Here is a 25,706-nt window from a genome sequence, read left to right on the forward strand (position 1 = left end):
ACCCTAAATTGAAAGTTACATCCTGTGAGGCCATGGGAGCTGGTGCTGGTAGCTTGTTTGCACCTTTGTTTTGAGTCACCAGAGTTCTAGCCATCTATCATGAAAGCCGTGGTGACAAATTTATCTTTGATGTCCCTTCTGGTCCCATAGGGCAGAAAGTGAATGTTTTAAGCTGAGTGAGGATTAGGGATCACATGTTCCTCAAGTTTCTGTCCCCACAAACCCTGGGACTTTTATTCAGTATTCCATGTACACAAAGTAGCAGAAAATCCTGGATCCTGTGGCCATCTGGTCTGTAAGCATTCAGGGTCTGGTTGACGCCTGATAAGACAATATTAACTCGGCTAAGAAATTATGTGTATTGGTGAGCTACACTGAACTACAGCCCCCAACACCCTCATAGAAGCAGGGGGATGGGATAGGGGATTTCCAGAGGGGAACCTGGGAAAGGGGATGACATTTGAAATGTAAATAAAGAAAATATCCATTAAAAAAAAAAACCTACAGCCCCCAAAGATACATGTCTCAAACTTCAGTGCACAGTGATGTTTAGAAAGATCTTAGCAAACACGATATAGGTGGCATCCTGCTGGAGCAGGGTGGACCCCAATAGGGGTCCTTGTCAGGTAGAGGATGGGTAAATCAGGGACACACAGAGACAAAGCAAATGCCAGAGATGGATATCAGAGCAATGAGGCCAGAAATTGCCTGGTACTGCAAGGACCTAGATGAGGTGGGACTATCCTCCCTGAGAGCCTGGGCTGGAGCACAGTCCTGCCTTCATTCCAGGCCTTGGCTGCCAGGACTATGAGTGGGTAGTGGCTGTTGTTTGAAGTCAGTGGAATTGTAGTCACCTGTAGTGGAAGTCTTGGGGATGAGCTACTGAAGGACTTTCATTCACGTAGGAACTCACGCTGCCTGTATTTCTATGCACCTGTGTTGCTTCCCTGTGTCTTTTGAGTGGGACTTACCACTGATGGCCCAGCTGAAGAACAGGATAAGGAATGAGAGGTAACTCTCCCCAGGAAGCTGCTTATATTCTAATGCTAATTTGTGTCCCCCAAATTAGTTTGCATGAGAGGATCTGCACATAGCTTCTAGGAGCCCACTCCCAGTTCATTCTGATTGGGAAACAAAGATGACAGCAGCCAATAGCTGGGGAGGAAATAGAGAGGTGGGATTTAGGGTCTGGGGGGTGGATTGACACCCTCAGGAGCGGCACAGAAGAGGTCCCCCATGCCTTAGTCCAGTGTGGAGGAGAGGAGAGATGCCATGCCTGAGGTGTGGTCAGGAGAGAGAAACATCATGCAAGGGCACCAAGAGGTTGCAGGCCAGAGGGCTGCTCCATTTGGGTCAAGAGCAGCCAAGATGGAGCATAGAATTAGTGAGTAGTAACTCGAGATTATCGGTGGGAGATAGATTCTACCAACCTAGAGGTTAGGCAGCTGCCCAGCTATTGTGCTGCTTAGGGCAAATTTAGATATAGAGGTTATGTGTGTGTGTGTGTGTGTATGTTTGTCTGCAGGATTTATTTATTAGAAACATAATATTACAGCCGGGAAGTGGTGGCACATGCCTGTAATCCCAGCACTTGGGAAGCAGAGGCAGGCAGATTTCTGAGTTCAAGGCCATCCTGGTCTACAGACTGAGTTCCAGGACAGCCAGGGCTACACAGAGAAACCCTGTCTTGAAAAACCAAATATATATATAATATTACAACCCTATGGAGCCAGGATACCTGCATACACCCCAAAAAGCTGCAGTTCCTATGAAGGACCCCCTGTACATAGTTCCTCCTCTCCAGGTAAGCTATGTCCCCTCCATATCTTCAGGTATGTGGAAGGTACCTGTCCCCCCACCCCCAACAGCCCCAGGCACAGGCAACTAGCTGTGGCTTTCCTATCTGCTGCCATATCTATAAACAGAATCCTTCCACAACTCCTTCCTTACTGTTGATGGGCCACTTGTTCCCAGGGGCCGTGACTGACAGGCATTTATAGATGACGAGTGACAGTTACATGGACACAGTGTGGTACTATTCCATTTGCTATTAGGTGTGCTCAAATTTATCCGTGAGAAAGAGCTAAAGAGAAAAAAAATACAGGAGACCAGATTAACTTTCCCTGGGAACAGAAAGGTTATAGCAGCCATGGAAATGCACCACTAAATCACCCTTCTGTGAAAACGCCTAAGCTGTCACCTCTCTTTACCCTAATGTCTGCAAGATGGCTGTTGGACTACTAGCCATCACACCTGAATTCTGAATGGCAAGATAGAATGGCTCCTGCCCTTCAATGGGTCATTCTAGGTGATTCTATTCAGAACCTCTAGGTCACACCCCACAGACTGAGACTGGAGGTACCCTACATTGTCATGTAAGAGCCCCAAAAACCAAGGGTGCCCCAGCACTCCATGCCTCAGAAGGCGACACCCAAATCACTTGCTAGAAACAGTCTCGATGCAATAACAGGAGGATTTCTTTATTCCAGAATTCTGGGTTCCACAGCCATACACCGCGCTGGGCTAGAGGACTGTGGACCCCAAGTGCCAAATTGCAACAGCTTTTATAAGTTTACAACAAAGCCCGTGAATCACAAGCCAATCATTTCTTAGCATGGAGAGCCTGCGAAATGTGAGCCAATTGATTTGTACCACTCCATAGTTTTTAGGCCAATCAGTTTAAATTATCAGAGCCCGCACTGCTCAGTGGACCAATTAGTTTCCTATTTTCTTGAATGTCTATAGCTGCATGAACTCCTGGATAGGGTAAATGGCGTAAGCAGTTTACAGAAGCAAGATAAGCTTAGCTCATTTCCAGTTACCTTATGGGGCCAGGATCACCTATTTAAGGCCTTTTTGCTAGATCTAAACAAAGGGCGGGCTCTGTAATGTGACCTTTTACCTAGTTTCTAACAAAGAGCACAAAGAGCAGGCTCTGGAATATGAAGTGTTTGGGGCTCCTTGGAAGGCTGGAGCTAGGCTGTATTTTCTATTCTTTTAGTCACTTAGGCAGATTGCCTCTCTGAACAAAGCCACACTGTTGAAAAAAAGCAGAGAATAGAAATTTGACATCTGTACCGGCTGGTTTTATGTCAACTTGACACAGACTGGAGTTATCCCAGAGAAAGGAGCTTCAGGTGAGGAAATGTCTCCATGAGATCCAGCTATAAGGCAATTTCTCAATTAGTGATCAAGGGAGGAGGACCCTTTGTGGGTGGTGCCATCCCTGGGCTGGTATTCTTGGGTCCTATAAGAGAACAAGTTGAGCAAGCCAGGGGAAGCAAGCCAGTAAGAAACATCCCTCCATGGCCTCTGTATCAGCTCCGGCTTCCTGACATGCTTGAGTTCCAGTCCTGACTTCTTTTGGTGATGAACAGCAATGTGAAAATGTAAGCTGAATAAACCCTCTTCTCCCCATCTTGCTTCTTGGTCATGATGTTTTGTCCAGGAATAGAAACCCTCACTAGGACAACATCCATGTGCAATTAGCATTCTTTGCCAGTAACCAATTGTCGCATGTCTCAGACCATGTGAGGCCACAGGCACAAAAGCCTAACCAAGGCTGAGAAAGGTAGAAGAGGTGGCCAAATCGCTGGCCATCACAGAGCCCTGCTGTGGCTCACTAAGCTCCAGGCTTGATGGAACTCAAGTGGAGAGTTGTCACCTGTGGCCTGCCTGGGTCATGCTAGCACACTTCACAACTAGCATGGTCTAGCCTGTCCTAGCCAAGTTACCGCCAGGTGTGTCCAAACATTGACACTTCCACATAATATTGTCATCTATAAAAATCATACCTAGCCGGGCGGTGGTGGCACACGCCTTTAATCCCAGCACTTGGGAGGCAGAGGCAGGCAGATTTCTGAGTTCGAGGCCAGCCTGGTCTACAGAGTGAGTTCCAGGAAAGCCAGGGCTACACAGTGAAACCCTGTCTCAAAAAGAAAAAAAAAAGTCATACCCAAGGGCTGAAGAGATGGCTCAAATGGCTCAATGGTTAAGAGCACTGATTGCTCTTTCAGAGGTCCTGAGTTCAATTCCCAGCAACTACATGATGGCTCACAACCATCTGTAATAGGATCTGATGCACTCTTCTGGTGTGTCTGAAGACAGATACAGCATATTCATCTACATAAAATAAATAAATTTTAAAAAAATCATACCCAAGAACCTCACAATCAAGTCACAGGGGGTGGGAAATCTCAAAAATACTTTAAGTAACTTTGTGATTTTTGTGTTCTATTGCATTGATAGCTATCCTTGGCTTGTTCCAGCCCAGAGGTTGAGCATACCTGCTAGCTAGCCTCTCTCACCACAACCCAGCCCAAACTGGTATAAACAACAAAGATAAATTATTTTAAATATGGTGGTGTTGTGTGGAACCAAGCATGACACTTATAGGAACTGTCAGATCTAAGAATGAAAAACCTTTGTTTGTTTGTTTGTTTAGAGATAGAGTCTCAGTATGCTTACTGCGTAGGCCCAGTTGTCCTAGTACTCACTAGAGACAAAGAGGTAGAGACTAGAAAGGTAGAGACAAAGCTATTCTGCCTCTGCCTCTTAAGTCCTGAGATTAAAGGTTTGTATACACACACACACACACACACACACACACACACCATGCCTGATCCTGTGAGCTCTCACCTGCTGCTCCAGCATCATGCCTGTCCAGATGGTGCCATGCTGGTCATAGGCTCTTGTGGAGAGCTGATTGCGCCTTTAAGATGGCACTGCCTGAGCCTGGCCACCTGGAGTAAACAAGTCCGTATAAGGCTTGGGGCGTGGATCACTTAGTGGCCTGATCTCACGCCATGTTTCTTGAGCCAATGGTAGAGCGAAGCATCATCTCGGACCATGGGCTGTCCTAGCGAGGATATATCAGTCACACTCAAGGGAGATTCGGGGATATATCCAGCAAGCTGTAACTTAGTATACATTCTGAGTAAACTCTCTCTGGAAGGAACTGGTGTGCTAGTCTTTCTTCCCTGCTGGTCAGGGAATCGGCGCGGCACAGGCTCTAACCCGCTCCACCTATCAGCCCCAGTGACCTCTTTCTATATAAGTTGGCGTCTCCACAGCACTAGAAGTGACTATGACAGGGACGTTTGTGTCTTGAATCTGTATTTAAATTTGCTGCATTTACCACTGGCTTCCTCATTCAAGAGCAAGGTAAAACCTCCAGCGATTTCATTTACATCATTTATAATGATGTTAATAACAATTGGAAAGCTTAAAGATTTGTTTTGTTTTCTATGAATGTATCTCTCTGCATGTACATGAGTGCAGGTGCCCCTGGAGGCCACCAGAAGGCGCTAGATACTCTGGAGCTGGAGTTAAAGAAGGCCGTGAACCACCTCATATGGATGCTGGGAACCAAACTGGGGTCTTCTGCAAGAGTAGTACACATTCTTAATGGCTGAGCCATCTCTCCAGCCCCAGCATTTGGAAGCTTATGTGTGGCATATTAATCACCCTTTGGATAGGGGTAGTGGGTGGGTCAAATCCCCCAGCATAACAGTGGGCCAACAGGTCCACAGACCAGTCCATGCACAGTCTGCATGGACACAATGATAAGGGGAGGTGGGGCAGGACCAATGGATCCCGTGGTCCTGTCCCTGATCTGTACCTGGGGGCAAGAACCAGCTTTGGCTGTGAACTTTTCCCTAATGAAAATTCAGAAAGTTTTTGTCCCCCACCCCCCATTTATAAAATTGTCAGGATTATTTTTAAAGTACCTTGAGAAAGGACAATTTACAATTTGTATGAGCAAATTTCTCCAGCCACCTTTTTGTATGAGAAAGAGAATACCCGCTCTCTGTTTTGTAACACACACACACACACACACACACACACACACACACACACACACACACACACACACACACACACATGGTTTCTCTTATCTCCAATCTTACAATTAAAACACAGATATGCCTGAGGCATTCCTGACAGTTTCTGAGACACAATCAGACCTTGCACTGAAGGTCAAAACCTTTCTTCCCCAAAAGCCCTACTTTGGGATTCAGACTTCAGTGTTCAGAGTAGCGACCCTTTCTGCTGACATTCAAAAGCTTCTTCTGAAATCCCCAGTCAGGAATTTGACTTTAGGGCCTGGAGAAGACAGCTCTTCTCAGTGATTAAGAACATGTGCTGATTTCTCAAAAGGCCTGGGTTCAGTTCCCAGCACTCAACTGGGCACACACAACCACCTGGAACTCCAGCTCTGAGGTTAATCTGACACCTTCTTCTAGTCTCAACGGGCAATGCACACACGTGCACATACTCGCACAAGATACACATAAATAAAAGTAATTTAAAAGAGACTCTGATATCAGAATGGGTACTGCCTGTCTCAGCTCTCCACTGCAGAAAACTTGTGTCAGCTTTCCACAGGTATGAGGTTTACACGTATGCAGAAAGCACCCAAGTCAATGGTGGTGTCTTATGCTGCACCCAGATGCAAACAGATGTTTGCACAGACTCAATAACATGGTAAGATAGCCTATGATCTCTGTCCAGAGAGGAATTCTAGTCTTGTCTTTAACACTCATTGATAAGAATCCGTGCCATGGTATTGTAGGTGGGCTATGATCCATATACCATGCAACTTACCTCTCTTCTCCCTGCCCCAGTCTGCATGTGTGTGTGTGTATGTGTATGTGTCACAGGCCAGAAGATGATATCAGATCCCCTGAAGATGAAGTTAAAGGTGATTGTAAACTATCAGAAGTAGGTGTTTGGAACTGGACCCAGCCCCTTCATAAGAGCAGTACATGCTCTTAAATACCAAACCATCTCTCTGGCCCTATGCACTCAGTTAAAACCTTGTTTAGCTTTATTTTATATTATGTGTCTGGGTATTTTGCTTGCATGTATGCCTGTGCCCCAGGAGGTCAAAGATGTCAGATCTCCTGGAACTAGAGTTACAGACAGCTGTGAACACCGCCTCCCATGTGGGTGCTGAGAATCAAAGCCTGGTCTTCTGCATGAGCAGCTAGTCCTTTTAATGGCTGAACTATCTTTCCATCTCCATGAACCTCGTTTTTTAATGTCTAAGAGTGACTTTAGTGGTAGATCTCTTTGGAACAGAACTCTATGCCCCAGAACTCTCCAACACATACAACAAAATACTGGCTTACTCCAGACCTCCATAAGGACATTCAGAAGGAGTGTGTGTCCACATATAATCAATATATCTTAGTTTACTGTTTCCCATGGCTGTGCTTCACTTGAAGCAAAAGGGCATTTCAGGCCACAAAAAAGCACATTCTTTCTCACACTGAGTTCGTAATTTAGGAACAGCAAAGTTTGAAGTGCTGATCAATACACCGTGCTAGCGGAGAACTTGAACTACAAATGAGCATCTGATGGAGAAAAGGTGAGCTGTGACCTTAAAGGCTAAATTAAAGTCCAGAGAAATGCTATTCTTGACTTTAAAAGATCTTAGGTGATTATCCAAAGCAGACTGCCTGTAGCCACAACCAGGATCTTAGTTAAATGTATCTCAATGGCTGCTACCACAGCAGGGCCACCTTAGGCATGAAAAACCCTTTCCTTCCCCAGTTTCAGATTCCAAATGTTCCACGGGACCCAGGAGTTTGTGTTTCTCAGCTTCCCTTGCAGCTAGCTATATGTGGCTATGGGCTATGACTCAAAGTAAGAGTGATCTTGAAAAAACAAGAATAGGTGTCTTTGTTCTCACCTGGAATTCAGGCATAATGGCAGAGCATAGGCACCCTCCTCACACCCAGAGCTAGTAATGGCCACCTTGATGAGGGGGAGAAAGTACAAAGATGAAAGAAGTATGGGCCACCCACACCACAGAAGATTGAATCCTCCTAATGAGTGTTGTTACTTAGATGGAAAGAATTATTTTCTCTATTGTTTAAAACCACTACTCATTTTGAGCTTTTCTGATCGTGTGTATGTGTGGTGGGGGAGGGGTACATGCATACATGCACTGGGAACAAAACCCAGGACCAATAGAACAGGCAGTGCTCTTTACCACTGAGCCGTCTTTCTAGTTCCTGCATTATTTCTTGGAAACACCGTCTTTCTAGGAGCCTGCAGCTAATATAGTAGCCAGTAAGCCTAAGTACCCTCCAGTCTAGGCCTCCTAGACCACTGTGTTTACAGATGCATATGGTGGTTAAATAGAAATTTCCTCTGAGTTGAAACATTCCATCATACAGGAAGGCTCTTAAAACTCAGGAAGTCAACAACTCACAAGTCTCAAGAAGACCCTGAAACTGAACAGAGGCACAATGGTTCTCCTTCTCCAAGGTTATACAGGTAGGTAGGGCAACGAAGGAAGAGGAAACTCTGACCTGTTAAGCTACTTGTACCCAGGCTGGCCTTTGCAGAGTCATCTATACTCCTGAGTAGCTCCTCACCCACAGTCCTCTAAGTAATCCCAACAAACCCACTGATTCACCAAGCTGGAATTTGTACATTAGTCTGGCATCAGTTCCTTATCTGGGGTGAATAATTTGTTTTCTAGGAAAAGTCACACAACAGTGGTCAGATCTGGCTTCTTACATAGGTACACAGATCTAAACTCAGGGCCTTCTGCTCACTTAGCAAGTGTTCTTACATACGGAACCATCTCCCCATCCCCTAGTTTTTTGTTTTGTTTTTCTGGTGTCAAATACATTGTCCCCAGAGTTGTCTCCCATACCCCTGATAAGTTGGTCCCTCTAGTGAATGCTTACAATGTTTTTAAAAATTTAAATACTACCATAGGGGCTGGAGAGATGGTGCAGCACTTAAGAGCACTTACTGGTCTTGCAGAGGACTGGGGTTCAGTTCCCAGCACTATATCAGACAGCTTACAGTCACCTGTAACTCCTGCTCCAAGGACTCTGATGCCCTCTACTGGCCTCTGCAGGCTTCTGAATGCACATTAACCCATGCAAGTTCACACATATGCACACAAATAAAAAGAAATCTAAATACATTTTAAATTTTATTTTATTAATTTGTAAATTTATTAATTTATTTTATTTTTTATTTATGTGCATATGGGTGTTATTTGGACTGCACATCAGAATTACAGGTATTGGGAGTCAGAGAGTGCTGTACTTGACAAAATGGCAGGCGGGGTAGAGTGGTGGGTGTACTGCAGTTGACTGAGAGCCATCCACATTGATTTTTGTGGGGGATATCCCAGCTGATGGCACTTTCTGGAGAGGCTGTGAAACCTCAGGGTTGGAGTCATGACCAGTGCAGCAGGTTACCAGAAACATGCCTCTGAGGATAATGGTCTGGCTTAGCTTTCCCACACCAGCTCTCTGATCAGCCAAAGTGTGAACAAGGCCAAAGCCCTTCTGCCACAGACAGAACCATCCAGCTTCTATGGTGGACTGAATGCCTTGGCAGTATGAGCCAAACGAAATCTGATCTCCCTTTGGTTGCTTCTGTGAGGGATTCTATAACAGTGACTAAAGAGAGAATGGATATAAGGGGCTGCGAGGGCTTGATAAGGCTAGCAAGAGGCAGGCCATGCAGGGAACTGGGTAGCCTGAGCAGAAGCACTGTGGAGAGCATCCTGTGGTTGCGTCGCATGGTTATTTCTTGTTTACCTGTTTGTGTGAAGTATTTCTTGATTCTGTTTCCGTGGTTTTAACTACAGCCACATCGACTAGGTTTGTTTCATGTAAGAGACTTAGCCTCTCATCAATTGGAGACTCACCCTTTAGAACCAATCGCAGGCCAACTTTTCTCAGAATGTTCTCACTTTCTATAGGACACTGGTCTCTGGGCCAGGGACATCACTCAGCAGGTAAAAGTGCTTCCCTTGCAAGCCTGATGTGGTAGTGCATGCTAGCAGATCTCTGAGTTCAAGGACAACCTAGTCTACATAACAAGTTCCAGCCCAGCCAGGACCATATAGTAAGACCCCCCCCCCATCTAAAAACATATCCTGCATCCTGTTCAGACAGACTGTGTGGGCTAGCAGTGGTCATCTCAGCTGTTCTGTGGATCTTTAAGAAATCAGACTAATTTCTCTCTGGGCTTCTAAAGCACCCATCTGGGAAGCCAGTTAAGTGCATAAATTGTTTGAAGTCAGGCAGGGTTGGGGTGGGGGGTGGCTACTGTTTTGAGTGGCTGCCATTGGGTAGAGAGCATTCCCAGAATTTTAGTCCCTCTTGGGACCACTGATGCTCTAAAGCAGTGGTTCTCAACCTGTGGGTCTTGACTTCCTTGGGGGGGGGGGGTTGAGTGCTCCTTTCATAGGGTTAACATATCTGATATTCTGCACATCAAATGTTTACATTACAGATTTCTAACAGTAGCAAAGTTACAGGCATGAAGTCAAGGTGAAAATAATTTTATAGTCGAGGGGTCACCAGGACAAGGACTGTATTAAGGGTCACAGTAGTAAGAAGGTTGAGAACCACTGCTCTAAAGGGATGTAAGAATGGGACCGACTGGTGACTTATAGATGGAGAGGAAGAAGGGAGGAGGGGAGGTGCTGCCAAGGTGTTCTCTGGGAACATGTGTCCTTACAGTTTGAACAACTTGCAAAATGGGATGGGGTGCTTTGTGTAAAAGACTCATAAATCCCAGGCTGGCACAGAACCTTCCTATGTAGCCAAATTTGACCTTGAACTCCTGACCCAGCCCCCATCCCCCCCTCCCACCTCCTCCAAGTGCTGGAATGACAGTTGTTGTCCCCTGCAGCCAGCCACTTGTTGGAACCCCAGTTCTCAGTGACGATGGGAGATGGAGCCAATGGAGAAGCACTCGGGCCACCCCTTAGGAGGAGGAGGATGCCAGTCCTGGGGGAAAGCGGTCCTCTCAGGAGTGGGTTGCTTACAAAAGCGTTAGTCTAACTGCCCTCATAGACTGCTTTCTGTGTCTGCAGCTCAGCTCTTCTCTTCTGTCGGGATGATGGAAGCTCAGGCCGGATCGCGGGAGCTCAGGCTCTTCCTGGCTGCAACTGCTGAGCCTCAGAGTCTGACCCACTAGACACTTCATTCCCGCACCTCATGTGTTAACTGGCCTGCCGGGCTCGGGCTCGGTTTATTTAGCTCCCTAGCAGCTGGGGTCCATGTGTACTCCGGCACAAAGTAGGCGGAGACATGCCTCCCCCCTCCCCCCCCCCCCAGCTGCTAGGGAGCTGTGGATAAATGAGAGGAGAGGCAAATTCAGTCACAAGGAGCCCCTCCAGGGAGGCCATGCTGCAACTCCCGAGCATTTCTGTCAAAGGCAAGATGCTTCAGGGTTCGAACATTTGTAAACCTCCCTCCTTGGGCCCACGTGGAGAACGTGTGCCCCACATAGAAGCCTGCAGCAGTCTGCCCGACAGTCACTTGAAAGGACCGCTGCAATGCCGCCCCTCTGAGGAGGCTGAATCTTTAAGAGACGTGGCCTACTATATGATCTTTAGGTCTTTATCTGCACTCGGGACTGCCTCCTCTTTCACTTTCATTCCCTGCCCAGCCCCGCCCCTCTGGACTGAAGGGACTGAAGGGTGCAGTTTTACTCTGCCAATCAGTCCTGTCAAAATGCTTCTTTGCCCCGGTCTCAGAGCAATAGATCCTGCTAGGTTATTTCTCCGCCGCCCGGTGAAATGAGCCAATTCAAACCAGATTAGATTAGATTAAAGGCAGGTTTATTGGGAAGCTGCTCTCCAGTGGGCTAGTTCTCTAGCCCCAAGGTTCAAGGCCAGGGAAGTTGCAATGGGAAAAGGAGTGGGATGGGGCTCAGGGGGAGGGGCAGGGGGCAAGGGAAGGAAAAACTAGAGAAGGGGGTGTGCACTCTCGGACAGAGAGATGAGAAGAGACCAAAACTGTCTGGAATATATAGGGAGGAGCCTCTGGGGTGGGAGTGGGTGGTGGGGGAGGGGGGGTTGGCCAGGCTCTGGGCTGGAAAGTTCAAGGTTGGGGGCAAGATATGCCAGGTAGGGACTGAGGGATGCTGGGTAAGCCTAGAGGCCAGGTCTGCTTTGATATGTAAAATATGCACCTCAGTGTCTGGTCCTGGGGTTGGAGGCTAAGCAGTCAACCAGGTATAGACTAAAACCTTCAAACTGTTGAGTCTGCAGAAACTGCGCCTTTTTATCTCTTCCTAAAGCGTCTGGTGCAGAAGGGGGAAGCTGTTACACCTCAGTATAAGTTCATGTCGAACCCCTCTGATCAGACATTCGAGTACTGTATTTGATTTCTTAGGGACCATGTTGCAGGCGGTTGGGGATGCGCCCCACAAGAGGTGCTTCTGAGATAAATAAACAGCAGCTTTAAAAAAATATCTATGGCTGATGATAATGTGCTTTATTAGTTAAGAACCCTTCCTTCCCCAAAGTGCATTTGCAGATGTATCTTAGGGATGCTGGCACAGTGGTCAGGCAGTGATGTCATCCCCAGGCAAAGAGAGGCAAGCATTCCCGAGCATCCGGCTTTTGTAAACAACTATGACACCTGACCTCTACACGTCACTCCTGAGATGGGTTTGAATTCTGGCTCAGAAGAGTTGCTATGGAGATTCAGGCCTCATTACTCCCTCCCCACCCCCACCCCACCCCTTCTTGTGCCCAGAGAGGTAAGACCCCCAGCTCAGGCCCAGGGCCAAGGAAATGGACACATTTCTCAGGGCTCCTGCAAATGCTTGAAGCTCAAGCAGTGCGGGATTGCCGCTGCCTCTGCTGGAGCCTTCGCGAAAGTGACAGTGCTGGTTCTGAGGTACAGAATAATAGAAAACCGAGAGAACTGCATCCTATCGAATCGAGCTCTGACTTCATCCCTGAAGTTCTGGTTTACAAAGTTTGCTTCCTTCCAGCCGGATTCTCTTAAAAAGGAGATGCCGCTACTGCTAAGAAAAGCAAAAGGCCCAGATGTGCCTTCTGAGTTGGATCAAGTCTGATATGGATTCTGACTCCTCCGTTTCCTCCACAGCCGGATACTTTCCATGCACGTGTGGCTCTTGGCTGCATTTTTCTCTCCTCCGCCAAGCTGCTTGCTTTATAGCACAGGTGGCCATTCCACGTCCTGCTCACAGTAGCACAGCCTTGTTGAAATTCAACAAAAGGGTCGCTGGAGGTACCGAGCGCTGCACCCATCGAAGGAACGGAGCTCCCATTGAAAGACACCCCCGCCACCCAGACTGATTTCCGGTACCCAAGTGACCTCCCTGTCATAGTCTTGGGTCCCACCACTGTCTGGAGTCTTGTGACTCAGTCAACACTCCTTCTCAAGTCCTTAGTGGTAAGAGGAAAGACCGCCCCTCCCCATCCAATCACCGTCCAGGCTCTCTGTGATGTCATACAGGTGGGCAGGGCCTCTTTTGGAAAGCAGGCTGGGCGCTCAGGTGCACTAGGGAGAAGTGATACAACCTGATATGTTCACAGCCTTCCCTGAGCTTACTAGCATGCCAGCCACAGCCTGCCTCCCCCCAAGCCCATCAGGACCCTGTGATGACTTGTAGATCAAGAGCATATCAAAAATGCTCTACTCCATTCCATTGGCCATCCTGGCCTTTTTGTTTCTTCGCTGTGAAGGCAGGGGAAGGGTCTGCTTATAAATAAGCCTCCATACGTTGTAAAAACAGTTCTTGGAACACTCCTCCAAAGGCCCGAGATGCACCTCCATCTCCTGCACTGAGCTGCAAACACATCCTGGACTGGGCCAGCAGCACTTTCAGCAGCGAGCCTACAAGCCTACTGAGGCCTGATCCGTAAGCAATGTTCGGACTGAGTCACAAGCACTTTCAGAAGTGAGCTATAAGTCCATCCAGACCTGAGCTATAAGCACAGCAGAACTGTCTGCCAAACAGGAGGAGACTTGGGGGTGGATGTGTTTCTGGGGACTCTTAGGATTCCAGTGGTCCAGGACTGGGTCCCATCTCTTGGCGTCTACCCAGAGCTGAGCACCTGGTGGTCGTTGGGACAGATGTGGTGGGCACAAACTTCCATCATTTATACCTCCAAGTTTATATCTCCAGCTTCCTGATGAGGCGCTGGTAGGTGTCCCTCTCCACCTGCCAGGAATGATGTGTCCTCACGTATTCCCTTCCGTTGGTCACGATTTCCTTTTCCAGTGCGGGATCGCTAACCAGTCTCTTTGCCAACTGAATGAACTCCTGAAAGACAGGAAGTGGATGAGAAACACACATGCGCGGTGGGCGCAAAGGGGAACCCTGGAGAAAATCACTTTTGGGAGGGTGGGGATTAGAGTAATGCAAGCATTGGGATTAAGAGACACTGTATATGTCCGGTGGCAAGATGGCTCAGTGGGTAAAGATGTACGAGACACACACACACACATACATACATACATACATACATCAGGGCGTGCCACACCCACAACTGTGCATCCACGCTCTTCTCATTGCAGCTTTGCAGTGACCTGTACCTGCAAGTAGCACACACACAAACACACATCCCTGTGGGAAGCCATCCTGAGCTATTCGGACTAATGCTTACTCATGGCCCTAAGGTGGTGGCTGCTAAAATATAAGAACAATTAACTAGAGCCTTCTCCTTGAGCTATCGGTGTGAGAAGATTCCGAGAATACCACGAGATGTTCCTGCCCAGTGTGAGAAGATCCTGAGAATACCACAAGATGTTCCTGCCCTAACCACGGAATGTACCTGCCGGCGTTAACTCCGTTAACTCCGGGTGTCCTCTCCAGATGACCAGATGACCTCCTCGCTTGCTTCCTGCTTCAACCCCTAGGGGTGTCTCTGCCCTTCCCTCCTTTGTCTGGTGTGAAGGTTATTTCCTTCTCTGTAAGCCTTAAAACCCACTTACCTCCCCGACATTAAACGAAGCCTTGACATAACCCAGACTGACTTGTCTTTCTTAGCATGCTTGGCTTCCCTTTTCTCTCCCCCCCCATTTTTGACCCTCAGGTAGTGCCCCTTCGGGACCCAGGAATAACTGGACCTGCTGGACGGGTCATAGTGGCGCCCGAACCAGGGACCCGAAGTACGGTCAACTACCGGACGACGGAGGAGAAATCCCGGGAAAAGGAATGAAGGACCCCACAGACCGCATTGCTCGTGCGTCGCTGGAGGGGCAGGTAAGTGGCCAAACATTGTCGTCCGATTGTCATGGGGAAACAATTATTAAAAGAGTCTAAAGAGGCTTGATTTATAGGAGAAATCAAGCAATCATTCAGGGAGAGAGGAGTAAGAGTTAAGAAAAAAGATTTAATTAAGTTCTTTTTGTTTTGTCATGATAAATGTCCTTGGTTGGTTTTAAGTGGACCTGATATTTACCCGCCAGCGTGGAATAGTGTTGGTAAAGAAATTAATAAGATTTTGAAAACAGGTACAGGTGAACCAATGTCTGATACATTCTTTAGTTACTGGGGGCTCATTCAGAGTGCGAACGAGGACCCTGCTGAATATTGCCTCTGCCCTTTGTCTCGGGCAGCTTCTGCGACCTTGCTTTCCTCTAAAAAGAACTCTCCAAAACCTTCCTCGGTCTTTATAGACAGGTCTGAGTGCCCGCCATCTGCTCCTGTAACTTCTCTTTATCCTCCGCTCCCGAGGGACCCATCCCTTGCTGATATGCCATTAAGTTAAGAGACACCCCCCCCCCAACTTGGAGGAGAAAAGCTGCAGAGAGCAAGTAGCCCTCTTAAAGGAGCTATGAGGGACAAATGGTCACTCTAACTTCAAGATTTATTTCAAAGTCAAATGCCTAGAAAAAGCCAGAGCCAAAACAAGCCCCTCCACATGGCCCGCCACCCTATACCCAGCGATAGGCATGCAGCTCGGCTCCTCTCAGCCAGGTTCCTCAGACCTTTACTGGGTCCAGGCAATCACCAGAGATCGTCCTATACGATCAGCCTTAAAATAAACGGTAAAAGCTTTGAGGGCATCTTAGACTCAGGTGCCGAATCTACTGTGATCTCCCAAAGTGCTTGGACTCCCACTTTGCAAACCTCTCTGACCCATCTGCAGGGGATTGGACAATCAAAAAATACTCTCCAGAGCTCACAGTTGCTGACTTGGGAAGACAGTGAGGGAAATACTGGCTCTACTCAGCCCTTCCTGGTCCCTGGTCTGCCTGTTAACCTCTGGGGAAGAGACATTCTCTCTCAAATGAAAGTCCTTATGTGTAGTCTCAATGAGGTTATTGCTCAACAAATGCTCTCCCAGAACTATCTCCCTGGTCAGGGACTAAGCAAAAATGGACAGGGAGACCCATGCAGGTAGAAGCCAGAGACTGCTGCTGAGGCGGCCAGAGAAAAACCTCTCAAGGGCAACATGTAAGACCTGGACTGCAGAGAAATTCCTGGGCTCTCTTCCCCTCTCCACAGGTGTGTGTGTTCGACTAGGCATCCTCCTTCCCCCTTGTTAAATCTTAAACAAGAGAAAAAGCAGGTTTCAGAAAAGCAGTTCTTCCACGTGTAGGACACGGTATAAAAAAAAAAAAAAAAAAAAAAAAAGAATGGTTGGAAGCTATTTCAAAACTCTCCTGGTGAGGACAGGAAAACGGGAGACGTCCTGTTTTCTCTCTGAAACCTACTGGAGAGCTCTTTAGTTCAGGTTAAGATATTTGGATCTCTTTGGGACATCAAGTTCCCTCGTCTGTTGTTTGTCTTTTGGTGCACCAAAACTTGTCTATATGTGTGTCAATTTGTGTTGTCCATTGTTTTGTTTGGCTGAATGATTGGTCGTTTTTATGTTTTATGTTAAAAAGAAAAAAATAGTAAAAAAGCTTTATCTTGCTGGCAGTCCTGCCAATTGCAGTTTACACAGAGGAGGCTAATTTGAGGTGCCTCACATTCATAAGTAGGAGTAAAACATAGCTAAAGAAAAAAAAATGTACAGCAGTAGACAATGGTGGTGCATGCCTTTAATCCAAACACTTGGGAGGTAGAGTACAGGACAGCGCATGGCGCGAGAGGCACAGGCAATAACGGCGGCCTCCAGAGAGAGAGCCCGGAACTCCGTGGGCCACAGGCAATTGGCCCTGGCGAGCGGTTAAAGACAGAGTGCTAGCGCCTCAAAGTTACTTGGCCCTGCTCCGGCTTGGAGAGACCCCAGAACTCTGTGGGCCACGAGCAGGTAGACCCGGCAGCGGCAACTTGCTTAACTTTTTCTCTTAAAGGACTAATTTAAGTTTCTCCAGTTTGAGAAAACTCTGGTTTAACTAATAAAATTTGTGTAATCGCTTTATTCTTGTTTTTAATAGGTCTTAAAGGTATAAATGTTTTACATATCTTGGCTACAGAGTTATAAATTAATTGGCTATGATTTAAAAGGTATAGTGTTATTAAGAAAAGGTTTGTTTAAAACTGGTGATTCAGTGTCAGAGCCATCTTAACTAGCTACACGCGACATGACGCAACCCAGGAAATACAGGCCTCTGAGATGCTTCTAAATTGGCATGGTGTTTCGTGTGAAAATCTTGGCCTGGAGATTGGACTTATAAGAAATATGATTTAAAATAATGTCTCTTTAATAAGTTACACTGTCATACACTTGAACATAAGAACAGGCAGACAAACCTTGTGCTGTAAAGATAATACGTTTGCCTTTGATTTTAAAGAAAATAGATGGTTTAAAATTGGAATTTGCTTCCAAAGTTGCAGTTGTGCTCTAATATTGCAAGGAAAAATTGAGTTACAATAAAAATTACCAGTGTGTCATTGGCTGCAGTTTTAAGTTTACAGCCTTGTTAAAGGCTCATGATTCTTAACATATTTTGTAATTAAGATAATTTTAAGTATGATACAGCTGTGGCCATTTTAGGCCCATTGCTACTTTTCCACAAGTTTATAGGCTACAATGGTAGAAGCAAAATTTAACCCTCCAAAATTAAAAGGGAGATCTCAGTGGAAATTTATTTGATATCAAACAGGCTCCTTTGACTACGATGACATTAGGATCTTTCCCGGAATCCTGGAATTGCAGGTTCCTTTGGTTATTCAATCCTCAAGGTGTCCTTGCTGGACTGGTCAGGCGGGTTTGGGTCTGGTCTTAGATAAAAAGCTCAGATTAGAAGGTGGTTAAGTTTGAGGAAGCACATGTAATGTCCTAGCCTAGGACCCAAGGTGGGTCCTTGAAAAAAAAAAAAAAAAAGAGGAATTTACATTTGAGTTAATGCAAGGCTTGGGGCTGCCTCAGTGGAAACTTGTGAAAAACTATTTTTGCCTTTCAGGCCTCAACTAGGGAAAGTTTGGCTAAAAGGACATTCCTTACATCCTTTTCTGCGTGTGGTTTAAAACGCAATTAAACTCTATAAAAAGTCAATAAAGCATTAACATTTGGCCTGTCTACTCCATACAAAATGTATAGAGTGTTTTTTGCTTTAAATTCTGACAATTATAAAAGCATCTGCTTCTAACACTAAAGAAGCAATAAAACAATTTCATTAGAAGGTTTTTTCTTTAAGGAATGACGAGTAGCCTTACCTTAAGTGAGAAAAGATATTTTGTCTCTATCTCAATACAAGAAGCTAGGATCTTAAATTCTTCAGTGTATAATGTTCATGAAATGTTCATTACAGGCCTTTTCTCCTAACCATAGGCCTTTAGAATTTTTACATAAATGATTTTCAAAGGTTGTTAGGATATATTAATTGGCTTCATCTTATATTAACCTCATCTTAAGCTTGCCCGTGGAAGACCTAAACCTCTGTTTTCAAGGTAAAAAACGTTTGTTCCTTGTTTCAAACAGCAATCAAATTGGTTATTACAAAACATTGATGGTTGATTTATTACATGGCAAGCCTTTTTTAGGCAAAATTAATAATTGTTATCTAAAAGATAAATTGTTAAAAATATACCTCTATACATATTTTTATTGTTATAGATTTATACATCATCCTATAAAAATACATCTACTATGAGAGTAAAGCTCATATAATTAGATCACATGTTTATTCTTTTGAGTGTCCCCTTGCTTCAGCACAGATAATTGAATTGGGTGCTGTAGCTGTTCTTCTTAAAATGTTAAAAATCAAACTTTTGATTTGTATATTAATAATATATATATATATATAACTCATGGCTTACAATTGCTTGAAATTGTTTCTTTTTTAATGCTACTAATTCTTAACTTTTACAATACAAATGCAATTCAAAAAAATTAATCAAAATATACATATGACTATTGACAGCTTTTCAAGCTTTCTAGTTATAACTGTTTTTACATGTTATTTTTTTATACTGAATGTTCCAAATCAGATTAAGACAAATATTATAACTGATTATTATAGTCAGTCATTTGAGATGTTTTATTTATAATCTAATATTAGTCATATTACTGAGATTCCTCATAATTTGCAAAGGCAAGATATTATGGAACAGGCCCATAGAACTTTACAACAATATTTTTATAATAAAAGAAGGGAGAATTACATCTCTATATACCACAAAAATTTAAAAATTTTAATGCCAGGGAACTCTAAGTGTAGAGAAGAGGCATGTTTGTGTTCTTTCTACAGGATGCTGAAGGAACATGCTAGCTGCCAGAGTATACTGATGCTGAGACTTCTCCCTGGCTCTCCACCTTGCTCTCCAGCCTTTTGGGGCCCCTCCTGGGTCTTTTGTTGCTTTTGTCATTTGGCCCCTGGGCCTTTAACAGATTGACCAGTTTTGTTAAATCACAGATTGATTCTGCCTTGACAGACATGGAGGTAGCAACCTTCGGCCTTCAGTTTTCCACCCTTACTGCAGGCGCAGAACTTTCTTGGTTCCCTAAGCAGTAGAAATGCCAGGGAGGGTGACCTCCGGCTCCTAATAGTGGCTGAGGGCCATAAGCTGTGGAGTAGCCAATGACGGGAAATATTGTGGTGCCACGAGCCAGATGCACACCGCCTCTTGGCTGCAGGGTGACTCCATGACGGGATTATTGTGAGTCCTCTACCTGGATGCCCATCACACCCACCAAGGGCCTGATTAAGCCATTGGAGTGGGATGTGATGCCAGGAGTGGATGCAACTTACATAGCCTAAGGCAGAGGCCCTGCCCTACTAGGATCTAAAAAGGCCTAGTTACTGCGGTGCTGGACGTGGGGGCAAAACCACATAGCCTAAAACAGGCTCTCCACCGACCCTCTTTCCATAGCCACCCCTCAACTTAAGAAAGAAAAAAGGAGGAGATGTGGGAAGCCATCCTGAGCTATTCGGACTAATGCTTACTCATGGCCCTAAGGTGGTGGCTGCTAAAATATAAGAACAATTAACTAGAGCCTTCTCCTTGAGCTATCGGTGTGAGAAGATTCCGAGAATACCACGAGATGTTCCTGCCCAGTGTGAGAAGATCCTGAGAATACCACAAGATGTTCCTGCCCTAACCACGGAATGTACCTGCCGGCGTTAACTCCGTTAACTCCGGGTGTCCTCTCCAGATGACCAGATGACCTCCTCGCTTGCTTCCTGCTTCAACCCCTAGGGGTGTCTCTGCCCTTCCCTCCTTTGTCTGGTGTGAAGGTTATTTCCTTCTCTGTAAGCCTTAAAACCCACTTACCTCCCCGACATTAAACGAAGCCTTGACATAACCCAGACTGACTTGTCTTTCTTAGCATGCTTGGCTTCCCTTTTCTCTCCCCCCCCATTTTTGACCCTCAGGTAGTGCCCCTTCGGGACCCAGGAATAACTGGACCTGCTGGACGGGTCACATCCCCACAGATCTGTGCCCATAAACACCTGCCAAGAATGTCCGCGGGGAAACCCTGGAGCTGTCAATCACGCTCCTCCCCAGTCTTCCCTAGTCCAAGGAGAATCAACTCTTGGCCTATTTCTGCAGTAGGCAGTGGTGATGCAGAGACTCACACAAAGGTCAGGGCACCGAAATAAGTGACTCAGCCTTAAGTGGGATGTGTTCACCACACCCTCCAGGCTCAGGGAACACCATGTGGGGTGCTAAGATGGCAAGAGCTGAGGGAGGAAGGGGTACAGGGTTGTGGAATGTTGTAGCTATGGTTCGCCTGCATAAGACTGGACTGAGGAGTGGCTCGCCCCTTCCTGACAATCTGTAACTGGTTCATGGTGGATAGGGTATTTAGAATGTCCTGATTAGATCTGTATCAACTTGATGTCTTTTCGGGTGAAGCTAAGTCGAGAAAATGCCTCCCTTGGCCTGAGGGTAAGTTTATGAAGCATTTTATAATGATGATGATGACAATAATAACAACAATAATACTTAATGTGAGATGACCCAGCCCACTGTTGGGTGGTGCCACCCTTGGGCAGGTGGTCCTGAGTGTGATAAGGAACCGGGCTGAACAAGCCCTGGAGAGCAAACCTTGGAGAGCAGCTTTTATCCTGTGGTCTCCACCTCAGTTCTCACACCCAGGTTCCTGCCTTGTTTGAGTTCTCGGCTTCCCTGATAATAAGACTTGTTTGGTTGGAAGCCCCTGGCTGGTCCTGCTCCCCAACCCTGCCCTGCCCACCTGGAAAGCCTGGGAACAGAAAGGACAACCAAAAAAGCCCGGCTCTGCATTCCTGACAGCTATCCCAGCTGCCTTCATCTGAAGTCACCAGCAGGCAACGTCCCCCATCCACCACAAGCCCAGCATGTGGCAGACACATCATTTCCCCTCCCTTATAGTCTATAAGAAGCTTCCACACCATAGTATGCCAATGACAACCCCCACCCTCCCCACAGTCTGCCAGTGACCTCGCCCCCACCCCTGCTCTCATCCCCAGGGGCTAGTGAACTCACCCTGGAGCCCATTCCCAAACAAACCTGCCCCTTTTTTTTGCTTTTCATTCAGCTGAATTGGTTTATTTCTCCGGGGGAGAAAAACCTATCATTTGGGATCAGGATTTAGAAGCCAAATAAATCCTTTCTACCCCAGGTTGTTTTTGGTTATGACGTTCAACAATGAAGCATTAAGAAAGATATTTTCATCGCTTCTCGGCCTTTTGACTAAGATCAAGTGAAGAAAGATATTTCCTTCAGTAGTGTATCCACCAGTAAAAAGTCCACCCTCCTGGAAATAACCAACATGGAGGAGGAGCGGGTGGGGGAGGGGCAGGAGAGAGAGAAAAGGGACCCAATGGGAAGAGAATGAGTAGGATGGAGAGAGGGGAAATCAGGGAGAATGGTCCAAATATATTAAATATGTATAAAATGTCATAACAAAACATGTTATATATAATTAGTATTACAAATAATATATGAATCAATATATTTAATGTATGTTTAATATTATAAAATATTTAGTATTATATATAATATATAAATGTAACATAAATATTATAGCTAATATCAATAATCACTTTCTTTGCAATGACCCAGGAGGCATGATTTCTTCCCACTTTTATGGCCACAGCAAGAGACCCTCGGCACACACCCTGGGGCCAGAGAAGTTCTTTATTTACACCAGGGCAAGGCCTGGTGCAGAAGGAAGCTCTGGGTCTCAGGGCCAATTCTGTGTTCCAATTCTGTACCACTTCTCTTAGCTATCACCCCAGAGCTCACACTGACCAACTGCTGTAAGGGTCCATGTTTTGCTGAAGAACGATACCCCAGACTCAAATAGTATGTAAACACAAAGAGTGTTTTATTCTGCAGAAGTCCAGCATGCTGGGGTTTCACATTGATGAGGTCAGCTCAGGAATTTAGAAAATTCCACGGGACCCCTCCCTTCCTGGAAGAGAAAGATCACAAAGAACATAGGCACCCCTCCCCTCTGGAAAGGAGGGGCTAAATTACATTCCTCAGACCACAGGGAGCAGGGACTGACCACCAGTCACCTTCCCAGAGCTAGTTTGTTGGCTACCTCATTCCCTAGAGACCAATCAGTTTAAAAGTCACACTGCTCTGCCAATCACATTGTGCCTAATGGTGGCTGCCCTGAGAACTGTAGAAAGGCTCACCAGATGAGCTGCATGTGGTCGTTCTCTCCCTCCAAATGCAGGGCAACCCCAACATGTTGGAACAATAAATTTCTTTTGCTTTTTGCATCGATTCCCGACTCCAAGTTGTTCACTCAGGAGGTCTCTGATAAGCTAAGGCTTGCCAGAACCACTACCAAGATAGAGAGACCCCAAAGTGAGCTCACAGGCCTGATTTAAAGGGAATTCCGGAATCTAGAACCATTACCAGGATGTGGGGCCTGGAAACTGTTGCTGAGGAATCCCAGAGTAGGTCAGCTTTATTTCACTCTATCTCTAGGCATTTCAGAACCCTTAGGCGGTGTTGAGGAGAGGAGGAGGACTGTTGCAGGGGAAGCAGCTGAGGCAGCCTGGAAACTACTGTTGACCTTGCCTCAGGCTAGGTGGCAGGGCAGCTTCTGAGGCCTGCACTTGCCTGGAATTGCCCAGTTCTTGGAAACAGAGATTTAGGCCTAGTCTCCTTAACTGCCAATTTGAAGCCTGTCAAGGAGTCAGCCTAGCCTGTCTCACTGGGAATGAGCCAAGGCCACTGTCCCCTCAGGCTGCAAGCACAGAGCATGAGAAGGTTCTGGGTTTTGTTTTCTTGCCTCCACTCCTGTAGTGTCCCCCTTCAGACCCCGTGTGCATTATTAATTGATGCATCGGGAGCCTCCTGCTGACCAGTATTTAATTTCAAAGCCTCTCATAATTAGAAAAATGAAGATGTATTCTGATATCAAACCTTGTTTAGGGAGAGAGGAGGGCCATCCATTATTTATTACGCTTGCAAGGAACGCTGAGCCAGGAGGCCTGGATTTAAGTTCACCAACTCCCCTTCCTGAGGGGGACAAAAGAGGCTTGCAGATGAGACTGAACTGTCAGCCAGAGCAGTGGTGGCAGCTGCTAAAGAATCTCAAGCTGACAGGGCCAGGGCAGTGGCTCAGTCAGGAAAGTTCTTGCCTGGCAAACATGAGGACCTGAGTTCCACCCTCAGCACCCGCTGGAAAGAACTTTCATGTGTGTAGCCTCTTGGTACCTGGGAGGCAGAGACAGGAGGATCCCTGGGACTCACTGGCCAAGACCCTGTCGTAACAAAACAAACCTGCAAGAGAAACGGCAGCTAATGTCCTCTGGCCTCCACAGGCAGCCCACCACCTGCGTGCATACTTGTGCCCACACCATCCGCAAACACATACACGTGTGCACACATCACACACATACACACACAAACCCACAAACGTACTCTAAGACTCTCGTGCAGAAACTTATACACAATTACCATTATAGCCTTACTCCATCAGGTTGAGTAAATGCCAACCAGGAGACAGTGCCTGAGATGAACACACAGCACTTTCCCGTCAAGAGGGAACAGCCACATATCCTCGAAATTATTGTTAATTAAATGTTGAATGCCTTTTATAGCTGGCAATATAAATAGCAACATTTATGTGGGTGCGATTTTATTTTTATGCATTATGTACACATTTTCTAGTAAACTGGTATTCTTTTCACCATAAAAACATAACATTTTATTCCCACCACGTGGCAGAACAGCATTCATATTAAGATTATTTGAGGGGCTTCTTAGCACTTGGGAATATTACTTTATAATGCTGGGCTGTATCTGTGATTTATCTGATGTGAAGGACTGGGCTGAAACCAGGGCCCTTGCTTACTGTCACCGCAGGACTCAGTATAATTTTAGAACAGAATCCTGATAGACTCAGCTAAAGCACCCAACTTTTTATTTATTTATTTATTTATTTATTCATTTATTTATTTTCTTAGCAGTGAAGTCTTGGAAAAGAGGGTTTGAAGCAAGAAAGACTGAAGCTAGATACCAGATGTACATTATGGCTGGCTTAATTAATAGGTATTGGGAAAGAGGGGGAAGGAACGAAGAGAAATAGTCAGGACGCTCCCCCCCAAAAAAAGAAAGGAAGGAAGGAAGGAAGGAAGGAAGGAAGGAAGGAAGGAAGGAAGGAAGGAAGGAAGGAAGGAAGAAAATTTTCCCTGGCTCTGCAGTGACTATCTACTGAGCCTGGCTACTGTACCCATGAGTGGCTAAGCCATTTGCCGCCCATTTGTTCCTCGTCAAGGACTGTCTATAAAGTCCCCCACCCCTTTATACAAGGGTCTTTGCTTTGTAACTCCTATTGGAGTCAAGGCCCACTCCCCATACCCAGTAATTGCAGGTAGTCAAGTGGCCTTGCTTTCCTCAGTGTGGTGTGTCAGTGTGGTTGTTTTGGTTTGCAGGCAAAGCTGTGAAGAAGGAACTTTAGTACATTTTAGAAGTAAAATCTAGGCTTGGATTTTTTTCTTTTTCTTTTTTTTTTTTTTTTTTTTTTTTTTTTTTTTTTTTGTCTCTTTCCAAGTCACCTTGGAAAATGACACAGAAACTTGCTTGGGGCAGTCTCACTGAGGATGAGACTCCAAGGACAGAATTGTAAGGCCACTGCAAGAAGAAATCCATTCTGGACCACCTAGCCCCCAGCTCAGCTATAGTACAACCACCACTGGGTGAGTCGCTGGCCTCAGCTGGATCAGCAGCAGTGCCCATATAGACTCAGCCATGAATACCCAGAACTGCAGCCTAGAACTTACTTATACCTCCCTCTCAGATGAAATAGCCAGCTTTTAACATAATGTGGCCTGAGGAAAAGACTCCCACAGATGACCCTATTTGTCCAAACTGACTGTGGTGCTGTGGGGTAAGCCCAACCCATTCTCTTGACTCAAGAACAGAGATAACCTGAGAGTTGCTCCCAACCAGCAGAAGCTGTCAGAGGTCAGGAGCCATAGCAAAGATCAGGGGTTATGGCAAGGGTCAGGAGCTACAATGTCTGTAACTGGTCCATGTTCCATGGCCTCTCATGAGTCCAGGCTATGTGTGTAATGTCAGTCTGCATATCTGTAATCTACCACGGGCCA

At 46.0% G+C, this 25,706-nt stretch overlaps 1 protein-coding gene across 2 annotated transcripts in view; it reads right to left on the reverse strand.

The window, feature by feature from the left end:
* Nucleotides 1–12,569: 12,569 nt before the first annotated feature.
* The window catches only part of Glt1d1 (glycosyltransferase 1 domain containing 1), an 82,968-nt gene continuing 69,831 nt past the window's right edge, over nt 12,570–25,706 (reverse strand). For both annotated transcript variants that reach the window (XM_052168814.1, XM_052168812.1), the window contains one exon: nt 12,570–14,073. In XM_052168814.1, the coding sequence (XP_052024774.1) occupies nt 13,924–14,073 (150 nt within the window). In that variant the 3' untranslated portion in view covers nt 12,570–13,923. The remainder of the gene's footprint in view (nt 14,074–25,706) is intronic.

This window comes from Apodemus sylvaticus, chromosome 22, assembly GCF_947179515.1.
Source record: "Apodemus sylvaticus chromosome 22, mApoSyl1.1, whole genome shotgun sequence".
NCBI classification, from domain to species: Eukaryota; Metazoa; Chordata; class Mammalia; order Rodentia; family Muridae; genus Apodemus; species Apodemus sylvaticus.